Source organism: Convolutriloba macropyga, chromosome 5, assembly GCF_964194025.1.
Source record: "Convolutriloba macropyga chromosome 5, txConMacr16.3, whole genome shotgun sequence".
Lineage (NCBI taxonomy): Eukaryota > Metazoa > Xenacoelomorpha > Acoela > Convolutidae > Convolutriloba > Convolutriloba macropyga.
In genome coordinates, this window is record NC_134472.1 from 26,660,299 (window position 1) to 26,677,889 (window position 17,591).

Genomic DNA, 17,591 nt, shown 5'->3' on the forward strand with positions numbered 1-17,591 from the left:
GCATAACTTGAAACAATTTGCCTAGACCTTGAAACGCCAACATTTCCTGGTATATCTCGATAAGATTTACGTAAAATTTCTCGACAGCTCTTGAAAAATTCTTGGTAAATCGTGATAGCGCTTTTTCGTTATTCATTCCCTATTAACTATTGTTGGACCGCGCCCGCTTATTTTTGGCCTGCTCACTGATGTTATTTAATAAGTTTGCGACATAAAGTCTGATGGCTACAACGTTTTTTTCAAAAAATGGTTGGATAATGAACTAAATTGCGGGAGCTGAATTCTGCGACATATGGTAATTCCTGGTCCATAATAAAAATTTGGGTCAAATTTCTTTATCGTGCTTTTTAGTTTTTACAACTTTGTATTTCAGGCGATGTTAGTGCCATGTCAAGTGCCGTGTCAAGATTTAACTTGGTTTAGTATGTTTCTTATAAAGGTGTATCAAGTTTCGATTCCCTGGGATTGGGTAGTTTTATTTTCCCTGCCGTGATTTAGGGCTCAAATATAGTCTTCGCTTATTTTATTCCTTAAGCTTTGCGAATTTATAGCTTAAGTTCCCGATTAAGTTCCCATTCTTACAAAGTCAGAATTTGTTAGAGAATTCTGTGTCGTATACAGAACAACAGAGGTTGTTGCTTGTGTGTTAGTAATGAATGCTTGACATATAAAATCTATATCTCCACTTAAGTGTCAATGATTTAATTTGTTCAATAGATGCCTGATATCTCCTCCTCCTGTTGCGTTTGTGTCTCCAACCAGAACTGTTTCAAAGTGCACGTAGACTCCTGAAACTCCGACTCCTGTCTCTTCAGTTGTTCACAGTAATACTCCTCCAACAATCTATTGTAATCAACAAAAATACCTCTTCAAATTAAATTCGAGTAAATAAAAACAAAAACGAGTCACTGGCTAAATTATACTGCGTTGTATATGAGCAAAAGCAAAGAGTTAACTTTTTGTACACCGTCAAACAACCATTTTTATACATGGTTGCATGTATTCGAAGTTTCTGATTACTCTGCCTTGAAAACTTAATAATCATAGAATATTGACGCGCTGCTGATTGATGTGTAGAATTCAGGGCCATAAAAATCAATCAATTTTTATCCCACGTAACAAAATTTAAAACAAAATGTACCTGTCATTAATTAGAAGATGGGTGCAGAACTTTAATCAAATTTTTGGCTAACCTACTGGAGAACAGAAATTTATGCCCGTTCTTGTAATTTGATGCGAGAGACTTGTTGAACAAAAGACCTTGCATTAACCTTTTGTTTCTGCCTCGCTTTCTGAGGGAGAAGAGAAACTATATGGTTGACTGGTACTCTTTGATTCAGTCAATTGATGCTGACCGATATATTTATGGACATTACAAAGAGAATGAAGCGCAGACTTTAGGAAATATTAACTCCATATTGTCAAAATTTAAACTAATATTGTCAAATCATGCACCATTACACAATTTTACTCAGTTTTAATGGTGTCTCGCAAAACAAGCTGACTTACCAAAATATTGACTTTTAAACCTGTTGGTTGAAACTTCCAGTATTGTAATATTATATGCGCTCACTTAGCCGACAATCAACATCGTCTAAATTTTTGAAAGACTTTTTAATGCATTTCGCTATGCCTTCATAATGACTTGATATGAATCTATCACAACTGAATGCTGATTAGCAGTCACAGATATATCTCTTTTATATATCACGGATATATATCACATTTATCTATCTTTTTGGCTTTGCGTGATATCCCATCATTTTTGAGGTGGCTTGCATCTCGTTTCTCAAGACAAGGGAATTTTTGTGAGAGAATAATTCGAAACGTATCCCGTCAGAAACTAGAACTAAATATTCCTCATGCCTAGTTGAGAAGAACGAACAAAAATGACAAAAATTTGTAATATATCTTTGGTATCATCGGTTTCAAACGTAAGAAAGCTTCGGTATGTTCGGTTTGTTCAGTGTTGTTGGTTTCAAAGAAAAGAAAAATTCGATATGGTCGTTATTGGAGTGATTCGAGTGATTCAGTGTGTTCGGTTTTAGAGGCTTCGGTACGTTCGGTATTTAAACGAAGGAGATCGTCAGTATGTTCGGTTTTAGACGTAAGAATTTTTTTTTATTGGAAATTGTATTTTTTTTATATATGATAGTCAAACGTTATGACAGCATTCTTTTTGCAGGATTTTCAAACGTACTTCTTAGAGGCCAGTTTTAAAAAAATGTGCAAAATCATCTTCTTTAGCTCTTTCACAAAACTAGTTGAATGAAAACAAATTTCATGGTGATTACTGAATTCAAAATTGCAGCATACTTTCTTGTAAATTACAAGCAAGTTTCAAAATGTCCAACGCCGATCGTTTTTATAGTTCGGCCTGCTGAACTAATCTGTTTTTCAGACACAATTAACTCGGTTACGTTTAAAAACGACGTACGGAATCTCTTTTACATTTAAACGCGACGATACCCAATTTGTCTTAGGTTTAAAAACGAGGATGCTGAGTCTTTCTTATGTTAAATACCGAACAAAAACGACAATATCGATGAAAAAATCAAATGAAATTTTGTCATTTGTGACTAGAAAAAAACGACGGTACCGTCGATTTCTTGTGTTAAAAAACCGAAAAATTCTCAACCAGGAGTGTCTAGTCGATTAAACTGAAAAACCGATTTTTTGTACGGCTGCAATTTTCAACAATGCTATTTTTATCTCTTCCTAGATAGACAGCGAACTAAATGCTAGTTTGGCTTTGATTACTATTTTTTGAATAAATTGGCGAAAAGTTAAGCAACTTTCACAATATTTAATTCTTTCTTAATAGTGCTTTGAAAACCTTTAATCAATAATTTCGAGCTGCACTTAAAATTTAGTGTTCTTCGTATTTTAGTCAAATAAGCATCTGTAAAAACTTTTGCAGTGTTCGAAATCATCTACAATTTCATAGAAAATAATTCTCAGCATTTCTTTTTATTGTCTGTTTTATTAGAGAAGCCATCTGAAAAAGAATAACATGTTTTGTACAAATGATTACAAATTTTCTGAGGCTTCCTTATTATTGTTAATAGCAGGCCATTTTGTACTTAGGAAGGCAAAAACAACCATCATTATTTCATTACCTCTATTTTACAGGCCGTTGTTCATAATCAACAACGTTTTTGCGAACTTTTGGCTATTGATTATGTGATTATCTGTGAACGCGTCCAAATTCATTTTCTTCTATTTCGAAAAATAAGGTTTAATCACACTGTTTTATTTGAATATCGTGTTTCTTTTTTTGTTTGTTTTAAGAGCAGCATTCTGGAGTTTTTGTTTCGGTTGTAAATGGTTCTCTTTTCCACATGCTCAATTTTCACAATTAACAGTCTTCGAAGAACAATATTTTTATTATTGTTTTTACTAATTAGACTCTGCGTTAGAGATCAAAATTCATCTGCTCTGAAGACTTCAATAAAATTGAAGTGTTTCAGCAAACTTTTAAGATTGAACTCACCCGTCTCACTAAAATTGTAGCTGAAAAAAATTGATACAAATAAACTGTGAAGTAACAATTGGTCACAGAAAAATTAAACAATTTCGCTATTTTTTAATACAGTTGAACACATCAATGTTTATATTTGTAATTTAACGATTCCAAAAAAATATCTTTGTTTATCTTTGTTTGGGTTAACAAATACTTTTCCAAACTCTATTTTAAATATTATCTTTTAACTCGTTTACATACTATTTCAGCGCTTCATCTGTTACAAGCAATTATCTGAGGACAAACTTAAGAAAAAGGTTGACGTTACTTGTTCACCAATGCTTATTATTTCTGTATTGCTTTTGAACGCCTCATCAAACTGTAAAAATAAATTTGTTGTCTCCAAATGTTTAACATAGTTGTTTTTGTTGATTTTCTTAAACAAAGAAAGGTTTAGGGCAGTGCAGTTTTATCAGAATTAAGATTAACATCTTCAAATTTTTCATGTATAGTAATTTACTGCGACTAATAATTATAATTAGAAAAACTCTACCTCTAAAAATCATTTTATGTGGTAAAATAGGAGTTAGTTATGCGCGATGCATTAAAAAAACGTTTGCAAAATTGTTTGCTTTTATATAAAATTGCTACCACAGTTGATAAGCTGATGCTCAAAAAAACTTTGCGGAGTTCGAGTTTGTTAAAATGTAATTACCAGTTGTATGTTCTTGATAATCACGCTTTAAAACATTTTCAAAAGATGCTTGTGGCATATTTAAATTATTTCAGGTTCTTTAAAAAGTTCTTTTTCAAAATAAACTTTAATCGTTTGTCGCGGTGATGTTGCTTTTAGAAAAGATATTGTGTTTCATAAAAATTCCATTAATTTAAAGTTCTAAAGTTTTAAAACTTTTCAGCAATCTAAACTTAAAACATTTGTATTTTGACAGAATACAAGTTAGCTGCTGTTAAGAAAGACCAACAGCAAATATGTTTTCTAATTAGGTGTCAAATTTGTTATGATTTTACAGACATTGTTGAATGGTTCCACAAAAATTGATGGCTGGAACTTGCAATTGCGAAGGCAAGAATTTAGGAGTTATATTTTTTGCTCTAGAAGATCATTAAGGAATAATTTTCCTTAATCAGATGGAAAATCAGATCTTATCAGATGGAACTTCGAATCGGTTGGACAAAATGAACTGCACAAATATTTGGCAGCAAAGTATTTCAGTCATTTCATTGACCATTATAAATTTTTTCGAGACCTTTTTTTATAGTATTGCCCAAATTAAATAAATTTGACAAAAACTATAGATTAGGTTGGACTGTTGAAATCCAAAACGCAACTATTCGTGGGCAGATAATTGTTCTAAGATTTACACGATGGATATTCTGTCTACGCAAGATCTGTCGTTTAAGGTCTGTATGATAATAGAATCAATACAATCTCTAATTAGAGTCTGCTTAGAGTATAAGAACTGATAATAATCGTACAAAGATCTCACACTATAGAAGTTTGTCGAGTACAACTTTTATCGTCTAAGAGTTGCTACAATCTGACAAGATATGAATTTTGCCGGATATAGGAATATTTTGTGTCACGTACAGAATCCTTTGAGCACACGGAGGTTCCTTATACATTTCCTCAAAATAAATCCGGTTAAGTTTTTTTTTCCTTTGTAGTGAACTTACTTCAACTTGTGGCTGCTCTCCTGTTCAATATTGTGTTCCAACTGTCTGCTGTTGTCTACCATGTGATCAATATGGTCCTGTAACTGACCAATCTTCTTCTCCAGTGACACATTGTCCTCTACAAGCTCAACTCTCGAACATCTAATTAAACTACTGCTAAATTTGAGGCCAATATACTCCGAAATTATGCGTCTTCGCTCGAAGTTTCCATCTTCATGATTCGAATTGATGCGCTCACTAGTGCTCTCTGAGTCGATTCGAACAAGTGCTCTCACGAACAAGTGCTTTTTTTTTGATAATTGTTCCGACCCCTCTTGAGGGGGGAGGAACTATATACTCAACTCGGTTTTTTTTTTGTTCAGTCAATTTTGGCCGATCGATATATTCATCGTAGAGAGTTGAGACTGGTATCATTAGAAAGCTTGTCCAGCGTAGAATATGGAATTAAAAAAAGATTTTTTTACTTTCGTTTTTGACAGGGAGAAATCGTGGTTTAAACTTTCGAGAAAATAGAGTGAATTCCATTGATTTCATTCACCTTTTTCGGAATTTTTGACTAAAATTTTGCCTATTTTGATAATTTAATAAAATTTCATGAAAATGTTGTTGATTTTTCGTTTAAAGACAAAATATATTGTCGCTTATTTTCATTGAATTTTTTTGTCACAAAAAATTTCACAAAATTCAGACTTTTTCATCAAAAACAGCACGAAATAAGTTTCTTTAGTCCACTCTGATTAAATTTGCAGGAATTGCACACCCAAACACCACTAACACAATCTTTGTAGACTGAAAAGGGGGATAATTGCACTTCAATTTCCGTTGAGAGTGCTCTGTAAATAAAAGTTTGCCGTTTTTTGCAAACTTTATTCTTTGATTATCAAAAACGCAGCATTTACTTTTGATTTTTTAACAAACAAAATATCTATATCAATGACATTATAAAAATTAATTATTCCTAATGGACAATCAACACTAGCAAGACTAGTTCTGTTCTAATCTTGGAACGTTACAATCCAAAAATACTTCGGATTGTCATCAGTCGGTTTTTTATAAAAAAAAAATTCGGTTTCTATTTTTTATATTAATCAAATAACAGAACATTTCAAATCATCGCTCACTAATGATAAGTCCTATTAGCTTCCTAATTAGCTTTCAATTGATTTATCTAGTTGATGGCTTGAAAGCTTATGGTCGTTTTGACTTTTAAATTATTTGATCTTTAAATAAAAAAATGGCTTATTGAACTTTGCCTCCATTTTTCTCTTTCTTTGGTCCACTTGTGGCTTAGTGTCAGAGTGCTTCTACCCTATGCTGAATTCAAATCTAGTCTTTATTGCGGTTTATTGTGTTCTGGCTTTGATACTACTAGATTTCACAAATTTTTTTCAAATTTTCAGGTAATTGCCCATTTTTCATGTTTCCTAATTTTTTCAAATTATAACGTTATTGTCAATTCATATATCTAATTTTTCGCGTTCAAAATAACGCAAAAATGATAATATTTAAATCCTTAAAGATATAGATTGTGGTTCTTTACCGCTTCGACAATACATTCTCGAAGAATTTAATTGATATTTTTAATTTTGTCTTTAAGTGTCGTTTTTACTTTATCTTTTTAGTCGTACTTAATGTCCTGTACAATGACCCGGTTTGATTTGCCTTTCCTCAAAGAGTAGAGGAGCCGACGTTCTGATATTAGAAGATAGATATGGCTTTCATGACTTTGAGAACAATTGTTTTCCAAAATGAAAAAAAAAACAATTCAACTTCGCGATTTTGTTCCTTATATTGTCTGTCTGTTATCTGGTCATTTTAATTAAAGAGATTTTTTGATGAGATTTTTTGTCTTGTCAAAATGGATTGGTGTGACAAATTCTAATGTTGTTAAAGAATTCGTTAGGAATTTGTTGCCTTCGATACTGGTTTTTCACAAAAAGTAAATTAATTTTTGACTTTTGTCATATTTGACGTTCTTTTTGTAGACGTAAGACATGTTCTGTTTAATTGCAGGTCTTGGGGGCTTCCTTTGAAAAAATAAGCGAACCTATTCAATTTTTTCATTTTGGAATAAATGGCTTTTATGTCTTTGGAAATCATTTTTTTTTCGATAAAAACAGGTTTTACATAATCTTGCTTTTTCTTTTTGGACTAAATGTTACCTAGTTTCATTAATGAGAGGTCACTTAATACATTTCAAGGGAAGGCGTCAGAAGGAATTGATGTAACAAAATCTAATGTTTTAAGTGAATTCGTTATAACTTTACTGGTTTCCACACGCGTTTTTCACAAAAAAAAGTAAATGAATTTTTGATTTTTGTCATATTTGACATTCTTTTTGTAGACGTAAGATAAATTCTGGATAATAACAGGTCTGGAGGGCTTCTTTTGTAAGAAAAAACGAACCTATTCAATTTTTTCTTTTTGTAATTAATGGCTTTTATGTCAAAACAAGAAAACAAATCAATAAATCAATTTAAGAAAACAAGTATTAAATAATTTTGCATTTTTTTTTGTCTAATTGTTGCTTATTTTCATTAATGAGGGGCCAGAAAATACAGTATTGGTGTTTGTAGAGGGTGCAATCGAACATACTTTGGGGACCAAAGTATGGCTTTACGGCTTCCAAAGCATTTTCTGGCAAGTTTTAATTGATTTTTAGTTTGTTGTCTATTTGATTGTTTTTTTTTGTTACTGCTTAAAAAATTGAATACCACCAAGAGTTCCTATTTCCCTACTATGAAAGCATTGGTAATTTTAAACCTATGGGATATTTTAGTTGATTTCTATTGGTTTTCATTACTTTGAAATTAATTGTTTGTTTTTTTAAATTCAGCGACTTTTCTAAGTTTCTGTTCTTTTTCTAAGTTTACTGTCTAATTGTTACCAAGCTTTATTATGAACTGGTGAATGACCATTTTTTTCTGGTGAATTACAAGTTATTTTGTTTCTTTTCAGTTTTATCTGACGCTATTTTGAATTTGTTATTAAGTTTTGTTTTTGAAAACGGACATATATTTTTTAGATGTAATTAATGTTTGTTGTTGTTGTTGTTTGATTTGCCGTTCGTCTTCGCTCGCTTTCTTAATATCGGCATATCTCATCAATCTAATGCATCATTTTTTACTCCACTGAATTATTTGCTTTGGAGGCTATCTTTTCGTTCATACACCAGTTTTTTTTTTTGAAAAATACTTGAAGTTTTTGGGTTTTTTCTATCTTTTCCTCATTTGGTAGACAATTATCCCAAAATTGTGGATGAGCGGGGTCGGAACCTTATGTGCGATCTCACATTACCGAGCCGCCTTGTTGAGCATATTCATTCGTTTCATGAAATCCCAGGTTTAGGCCTCGACTTATGAAAAGACACAAATTCTTGATTGTGATGATGGCCTTTACTGACTAAAATTGCACAGTCGAGCTTCCCACTTAAAGTTAAGTAAAACTCTTTTGATGGGTCGAGCAAAACTCTTTCTAGAGGCATCTTGGGTCGAGCATGCGCTTTCGTAGTTCAAGAAATAGCCTTTTAAACGTCTGGCCACTGAGAATTCACCCGTCGACCATGGTCTTTTGATAAGTCGATGTCTAAACCTGGGATCATCTCAACCGAAAAATAATCATATGGTATATTATAATCATCTGTTTTTTACATAATTTAAAAGAAATTGCTCGAAACGGAAATTTTCTCCTTAAAACATATAACACCTCAGTTGTTTATTTATTTACAGTAATTAATTGATGACAGACACTAACAGAAGGTATCTGATTTCGGCCATGAGCATCGCTAGAGTCACTGTCAGGAATAATGTCGTTGAGGATTCGGCTAAATCAACTGCTACTCTCAAGGTCAGCTGCCACATAACCTCCACGTCCACTCGTCCCTCAGAGGACAAAATGTGATCTAATAAAAATGATTTGTATTGAAGTTTGATTGGTTAATGGCTATTGTCCGAGACTAACTCCAAGAATTTTTTTGTTCCGACCCCTCTTGAGGGGGGAGGAACTATATGCTCAACTGGGTTTTATTTTGTTCAGAAAGTTTTGACCGATCGACATATTCATCGTACAGAGTGGTATGATTCAAAAACCCGTCAAGCGTAGAATATGGATTTAAAAAGTTTTTTTTAATTCGCTTTCTAGAGCGGGTTATCGTGGTTTAAATTTTTGCGAATATTAGATCGATTTGCAATATTTTTGTTCACATTTTCCGGAATTCTTGCCTAACATATTGTCAATTTTGCTAAAAAATGTAAAAATTGTTAACAATAATAATGTTGATATTTTTTAAAAGAAAAAAGTATTGCTGACTATTTTTATTTATTATTGTTGGCTAAAATTTTGGCTAAACATTTAAAAAATCAGCCTTTTTCATCAAAAACTGTCAGAAATAAGCTTCTTTAGTCCACTTTGATTAAGTTTCCGGAAGTACACACCCGAAAACAACTAACACAATCTCTGTAGACCACAAAGGGAGTTAGTCCTCAATCCGCTTCCATTGAGAGTATTATGGAATCAAAATCATGATTAGCAAAAACGGAATATTTTGTTTTGATTAGCAAAAACGCAGCATTTATTTTCGATCTTTTAACTAACAACCTATCTAGATCTATAATATTCTAAAGATTTGAGTGATCTTAGGGGACAAACAGCAATAGCATGGCTGGTTTTGGTTAAATATTGGACTGTTACAATCCAAAAATAATTCGGTTTGTAATCAGTCGGTCGATTTTACAAAAAATCGATTTTTTTATATTAATTAAAGAAGGAACAATTCAAATCAAAGCTCAGTGTCGATAAGTTCAATTGGCTTCCTACACAGTTCTAAATAAAGGCATCTATTTTTTTACTCAAAAGATATTGGTCGTTTTTCTTTTAAAATGTTTGATTTTTCAAATAAACAATGGATTACTGAATTCGCCACTATTTTTCTTTTAATTTGGTCAACTTGTAGCTTAATGTCAGAAATGAAAAAATGCTTCTGCTTCCTATTTTTTCTGAATGAATGCAAATTTTTGGTTCGTTAAGAAATGGTTTAGTGGCTTTTATACTACTAGATTTCATATTTTTTTATTCTTAGGCATTGGCCCATTCTTCACGTTTTTTTCTCGTTTTGTCACATGATCGCATGATTGAAAGTTCACAAATTACATTTTTGGTGTTCAAAACAAGGCACAATTGAACCTATCATAATCTTTAATGGCATGGATTACTGTTTTAACGGCTTCGACGCCCCTTTCTCGAAGAATTTAATTGAATTTTTCGTCTTTGACTGTCGTTTTTTTTGTCTTTTTAGTTGTATATAAATTCCTGGATTTTGACAGCTCTCATCAATTTCTCATGAAAAAAACGAGTCTATTTTCTGATTTGAATAGATAGCTGTTGGTTTTCAAGACGTTGAAAACAATTGTTTTCAAAATATAAAAAAAAACATTTTTTAACTTTTGTTCTTTTCTGTCGGTTTGTTACCTAGTCTCGTTAACTACAGTTTACATAAAAAATTTTTTGTCATCGTCGAAAAAAATGCAAGTGTGCAAAGTTTAATGATTTTAAAAACTTTAGGAATTTACTGGTTTCGCCTCAGGTTTTTCGCAAAAAAATAATAAACTAAATTTTGATTTTTGTCTAAATTTGACGTTGTCCCTTAAGACCTTAGACATATTCTGAAAAATTACAGGTCTCAAGTGCTCCTTTCAGACGCATAAACGAACCAATTGGATGATTTCATTTTTTGCTAATGGTTTTCTGGCTTTGAAAAAAATGGCTTTCGAAAAAATACAAAAGAAAAATTTTTTTTAAATACAAAAAAAATTACAAAAGAAATAATTTTCTTTAAAAAATACGACAGAAATACAAAAGAATTTCTTTTTTTCTACTTATTACCTATTGTCATTAAAAATAACTCGCATACCCTCTTATTAGCGTCCGAGGTAGGCACAATTGAACATGTTTTGAGGGGCATATATGCCTTTACGGCTTCGACAGCGTTTTCTCGCAAGTTTAATCGAATTTTTGTTTGTTGTCTCTATTCGTTTTTCTTTTTGTAACCGCATGAAAAAAAAGGAATGGAGACAAGTCTTCAAGCCCTCTTGTAGAGGCGTATGTGATAATAGAATTGTTGAAAGTTTTCAAATGCTTTCTAAAGGTTTTCATCACTTTGAAATTAATTGTTTTTAAAAATTTAAGCCAATTTTTTAATCTTGCTGGTTTTTGTTCTTTTTTGTCGAATTTTTACGGAGCCTTATTATTGAGTAGTCTCATATTTTTTCTGGCGGAGTACAAGTTGTGTTGTTTTGTTTCAGTTTTATCTAACGCTATTTTGACCTTGCCAATATTTTTTTTAAATAGACAAAAAATTTTGGATGTAATTATTATTTGTTATTTTTGTTTCATTTTGTTTTTTGTCTTGACTTGCATTCTTAAAAATGGCTGATAAGATCAGTCTAGTGCGGCATTTTTTACTTCACTGAGTTATTTGCGTTGGAAGCGATCTCTGTTCATATGCATTTCTTTTTTTTAAAAAAAATTGAATTTTTGGGGGGTTTTCTATCTGCTCCTCATTTGGTAGACATTTATCCAAAAATACGAATGATTAAGGTCGGAACTTTATTTGCGAATGAACATTACTGGACCTCCTTGTTGAATTATACTTTTTGATTTAAATATTAGACAAAATAGAAAAAAAATTTTGTGTTTCTGTGAACATGTAATGTTTCTTTTAATGCTGTGTTCGGTCAACATTTTATTGAATTTATTTGAACATCAGGAAGACATTGGATCAAATATATCATTATCAGAAAAATGAAAATGAACTCTTTAATGGTTAAAAAAGTATGATAAGTCAAGAATGAAATAGTACTTTATATTGAGTAAACTTACTCAAAACTGTCAGTGTTATTATTCACCATGGTTCAATGATTAGAAACATAAGCGTGCGTGACGATAAGCAAGTCTAATTCCGATTTGCTTCAGAATTGAAAATATCAGCCAGTTTGGCCACGATGCCTGTGTTGAGCAAACAGTGGACACCAGTGACCCGATCTTGTCACTGTTCTCCGCGCTGACCATCATTGCTGTCCACATGATCGCTATTATTGTCCATGGTTTAAAGGAGGAATTTTGATTGACAATTAACTTGGTTAACATAACTATGGTTATCAATACAACAGATCAACAGTCTCATTAATTACACTTCATCAGTCCATTTCATTTTTCCACACATCAAATGTTTGCTTTTATTCTCCCCACTTTGGAGAGGTAAGAATAAAAACTCGTGCATCAAGGAATTAAAAAAGTCTAAATTAAGTGCAGAAATATGTTCCTCGCGATGCTAATTAAAGATTGAGAAGAATTGAGAAGACTAAGAAGAGATTTAGCTGTTTCCCCTCACTCCCCATTAATTTCACCGCATTCACTGCTGATCTCACACAATTTTGACATTTTTTCTAAGCGGTGAATTTATGTAAGTTCACCACTAAGTTAAGTGGTGAATTTATGTAATTTCATCGCAATCACTGCTTATCTCACATAATTTGGACACTTTTTTCAGTGCGGTGAATTTATGCAAATTCACAGCTAAATTCAGCGGTGAAATTATGTAATTTCACCACTACCAGGCGATAAATTTTTTTTTCACCGCATTCACCGCCTGATTTATGTAATTTTACCGCATTCACCGCTTATCTTACAAAACTTCCCGCATTTACCGCTTATCTTACATATTTTTGCGTTGAATGGCGGTGACACCACGACCCTGGGTAATTGACGAGTTATTGTCACTGCTGTCCACGAAAATTACAATCCAAAAATCTCAGAATTACAAAATGTCCAATTTGGGATTATAAAATTAATATTTATAATCAATTATACCGTTGGTTCTGCACGACATTTTTTATGTTTGAGAACCGAAAATCTCAATACCAGTGAGATACCCACTAGACCAATGAAAAAAGAATAAACGCTTTTCGACCCTTTTGTCGTAGCAAAATCAAATGTGCCAAAATTTTTCTTACGTTTTAAACCGACAGCTACTCCTCTAATGATAGTACCTACCAGAAGTTCCTCTCATGACCTCTTGATCAAAGTGAGAACACAGTTCAAAGAGATGGAAGTTCTCCAGACCAGCTGCATCTGACATCAAATGATCGAAGTCACTCTCGTGCACTAATCTAAAAACCAGACAACAGACAGATTGATTTATTAATATAAAATTATGTATTCGCATAAGTTTGTTGCACAAAAACAATAAACGAATCATATCAGAGAAAACAGAAAATTATTGTTCTTTCAAAGTTTTAGCTGAAGGTTGAAGCTCTGATGCAGTACAACACTTCTAATTTTTATTATATCAAAATTTTATAACAAATTTTAAATCGCTTTCCGTTTTTGCCAAAAAATCTACTGTCCTAGCCCGAAGTCTTCAATTTAAAACAAATAAGGTACAACCATCAGCAGCAGAAAAAGTTTAGCACGTATTAAAAAGTAAAGAGTTTGAGTTTAAGAATGGAGTTCTTTTTCGTTAAAATGATGGCTCAGTTTTCTCGTGCTGGAAACCATTCCTTTTTCATTCGCATATGGTGTACTCAGCATTTTCAAGAACCACGGAGGACTTCTACTGGTTGAACTTGGTATTTATTTATTCCGTGTTATATTATGTTATCTAGCCTTGCAGGTTCTGCAATGGGCAATCTTCTTTCGACATTTAAGCATTTTCTTAGTTATAAATGTGTAAAATAACACTAAAAAAGAGCGATAAGATGTAAAAGTATCGAAGTTGTAGTTTGTGGGTGGGATCAAAGTACTTTGGCCTTGGTCACTCAATCCCAACAGTGCGCTACAACAGGTGGTCTTGAGAGTTAATTTTGTCTTTTTAGTCATTTGAATATTCGATTAATCGTTCTATAAGCAATCTTACAGGGGTCGAGGTTTGGTGGTGAATTTTCGTAAGAAATGCGGTGAAATGTGGTGACAAAAAATAATTTTCACCGCGTATTTCTTACATCTTTTTGCGGTGAATGCGGTGAATCGCGGTGAATTATTCTTTTTCACCGCTTAAAGCGATGAATTATTTTTTTTCACCGCCAGATGCGGTGAAAAAAAATAATTCATCGCATTAAGCGGTGAAAAAGAATAATTCACCGCCAGCGAGAACGCGGTGAATAAAAATAATTCAACGCGATTCACCGCATTCACCGCAAAAAGATGTAAGAAATACGCGGTGAAAATTATTTTTTTTCACAGCATTTCACCGCATTTCTTACGAAAATTCACCGTGTCTTCTATGAATTCACCCTGCTGAACTTTTCTTATCTGAATCAGCGCTTCAGCTGATTTTTTTGTCAAACCAGGCATCATCAGACAGCTCACTGCAGACAATCTCCATCAGCAACAATTTTTTACTGTTCAACAACTTTTACTCATTTTTTAAAATTATTCAAGAGTTTCAAACAAAACCGCTAGTTTTGATTAATTTCACATTTGAGCCTCTACGCAACAACGCTAGCGCTGTTTTTCTCTTTTCAAAAACCGAAAGAATCAATCAATCAATCAATTATCAAATCGAACAAAATTCAAAGTCGGCAATACAAATAAGTACAATTCGTTCGTTAAACAAACTTCAAAATGAGAAAATCAAAAAGAGACAATATACTGCTAAACGGCAAACACCAAATCAAAATTCGAAAATTTAACGCAGAAAAGAATTGGAATGTTTCAAACAACCTTGGAATTTCTGCAGTTCAGTGTCCAGTGTTTGTAATTTTTTGCGCTTTTTTCTTGTTTTTTGAACTTCTCCATTACAAGACGGACTTGGCTTCTTTTCCATTGCTTTTTTACATAAACCTTCTTTATATCGAATAATGGCTGCCGTTCAAACCCGTTGATTTCAATTTTAATAAATTCCATATAGCACAATTTTCTCGACTTTTTCTGTTGTATTTTTGAATGTGCCAACATCAAGTTGATTTTCCTATCAAATAAGATCCAACCGTTGAAATGGTTTTGGTTTTTGCTGTTAGAAATGTCACTGCCACAACTCCCTTGAACACTTTGAAGATGTGCGTTTTCATATCCCGAGCAAGAAGACTTTTGAATCGCAACGCAAATCTGTGACGAAATGTCGACTTTTTCTTTTGAACTTTGCACTTAGATTGTTGACATTTCAGCTTCGTTGCGTTCAACCTTTTCTTGAAATCGTCTTTTTCTCTTATCATGGCCAATAATTTGGTCCTTTCAGGCGAGGTCACCTCCATAAACAAAAACCTGGAAATATGAAATAAAAACCAAAATGCCTGCTATTTTATACAAGAGAACACACACGGTAAAATACAATAATCTAATAGTGGCACTCAGTTTGAACACTCTAATTACACAGGGTATACTCCATGCCAAGTTTCGTTCAATTTGAGCAACTTTTTGACCAGATGAAATAGACCTAGTTTTTAAATTCGTTAATCGCAAAATTCGCAAATTTCCGTATGAAAACCTAACTTTTTTCCTACTCAAGCAATAGCAAAAATTCCTTTCATTCTAGACTCTATGTACAATGGAGATAATCTATACCGAGTTTGGTTCAATTTGAATAATTTCTTGACCCGATAAAAGAGACCTATTTTTAAAATTACTTATTTGAAATAATAGCAAATTTCCGTATGAAAAACTAACTTTTTTCCTAGGCAAGCTATACCAAAAATTCTTTTTGTTTTACAATCTAGTTACCCATGGGATACTCGATACCAAGTTTGGTTCACTTTGAACAACTCCTTGACCCGATCAAAAAGACCTATTTTTAAAATTCGTTATTTGCGAAAATCGCAAATTTCCGTATGCGAAACTAACTTTTTTCCTAGGCAAACTATACCAAAAATTCTTTTTGTTTTACAGTCTAGTTACCCATGGGATACTCTATTCCGAGTTTGGTTCAATTTGAATAACTTCTTGACCCGATAAAAGAGACCTATTTTTAAAATTTCTTATTTGAAATAATAGCAAATTTCCGTATGAAAAACTAACTTTTTTCCTAGGCAAGCTATACCAAAAATTCTTTTTGTTTTACAATCTAGTTACCCATGGGATACTCGATACCAAGTTTGGGTCACTTTGAACAACTCCTTGACCCGATCAAAAAGACCTATTTTTAAAATTCGTTATTTGCGAAAATCGCAAATTTCCGTATGCGAAACTAACTTTTTTCCTAGGCAAACTATACCAAAAATTCTTTTTGTTTTACAGTCTAGTTACCCATGGGATACTCTATTCCGAGTTTGGTTCAATTTGAATAACTTCTTGACCCGATAAAAGAGACCTATTTTTAAAATTTCTTATTTGAAATAATAGCAAATTTCCGTATGAAAAACTAACTTTTTTCCTAGGCAAGCTATACCAAAAATTCTTTTTGATTTACAGTCTAGTTACCCATGGGATACTCTATTCCGAGTTTGGTTCAATTTGAATAACTTCTTGACCCGATAAAAGAGACCTATTTTTAAAATTTCTTATTTGAAATAATAGCAAATTTCCGTATGAAAAACTAACTTTTTTCCTAGGCAAACTATACCAAAAATTCTTTTTGTTTTACAGTCTAGTTACCCATGGGATACTCTATTCCGAGTTTGGTTCAATTTGAATAACTTCTTGACCCGATAAAAGAGACCTATTTTTAAAATTTCTTATTTGAAATAATAGCAAATTTCCGTATGAAAAACTAACTTTTTTCCTAGGCAAGCTATACCAAAAATTCTTTTTGATTTACAGCCTAGTTACCCATGGGATACTCTATTCCGAGTTTGGTTCAATTTGAATAACTTCTTGACCCGATAAAAGAGACCTATTTTTAAAATTTCTTATTTGAAATAATAGCAAATTTCCGTATGAAAAACTAACTTTTTTCCTAGGCAAGCTATACCAAAAATTCTTTTTGTTTTACAATCTAGTTACCCATGGGATACTCGATACCAAGTTTGGTTCACTTTGAACAACTCCTTGACCCGATCAAAAAGACCTATTTTTAAAATTCGTTATTTGCGAAAATCGCAAATTTCCGTATGCGAAACTAACTTTTTTCCTAGGCAAACTATACCAAAAATTCTTTTTGTTTTACAGTCTAGTTACCCATGGGATACTCTATTCCGAGTTTGGTTCAATTTGAATAACTTCTTGACCCGATAAAAGAGACCTATTTTTAAAATTTCTTATTTGAAATAATAGCAAATTTCCGTATGAAAAACTAACTTTTTTCCTAGGCAAGCTATACCAAAAATTCTTTTTGTTTTACAATCTAGTTACCCATGGGATACTCGATACCAAGTTTGGGTCACTTTGAACAACTCCTTGACCCGATCAAAAAGACCTATTTTTAAAATTCGTTATTTGCGAAAATCGCAAATTTCCGTATGCGAAACTAACTTTTTTCCTAGGCAAACTATACCAAAAATTCTTT

General features: G+C 32.5%; 1 protein-coding gene across 1 annotated transcript in view; it reads right to left on the reverse strand.

The window, feature by feature from the left end:
* The window catches only part of LOC142339271 (uncharacterized), a 72,596-nt gene that overhangs the window by 27,684 nt on the left and 27,321 nt on the right, over positions 1-17,591 (reverse strand). The window contains exons 2-5 of the mRNA XM_075389174.1: positions 13,208-13,323; positions 8,912-9,059; positions 5,159-5,299; positions 722-843 (exon numbers count right to left, since the gene is read on the reverse strand). Of these exons, the coding sequence (XP_075245289.1) occupies positions 722-843; positions 5,159-5,299; positions 8,912-9,059; positions 13,208-13,323 (527 nt within the window). The remainder of the gene's footprint in view (positions 1-721; positions 844-5,158; positions 5,300-8,911; positions 9,060-13,207; positions 13,324-17,591) is intronic.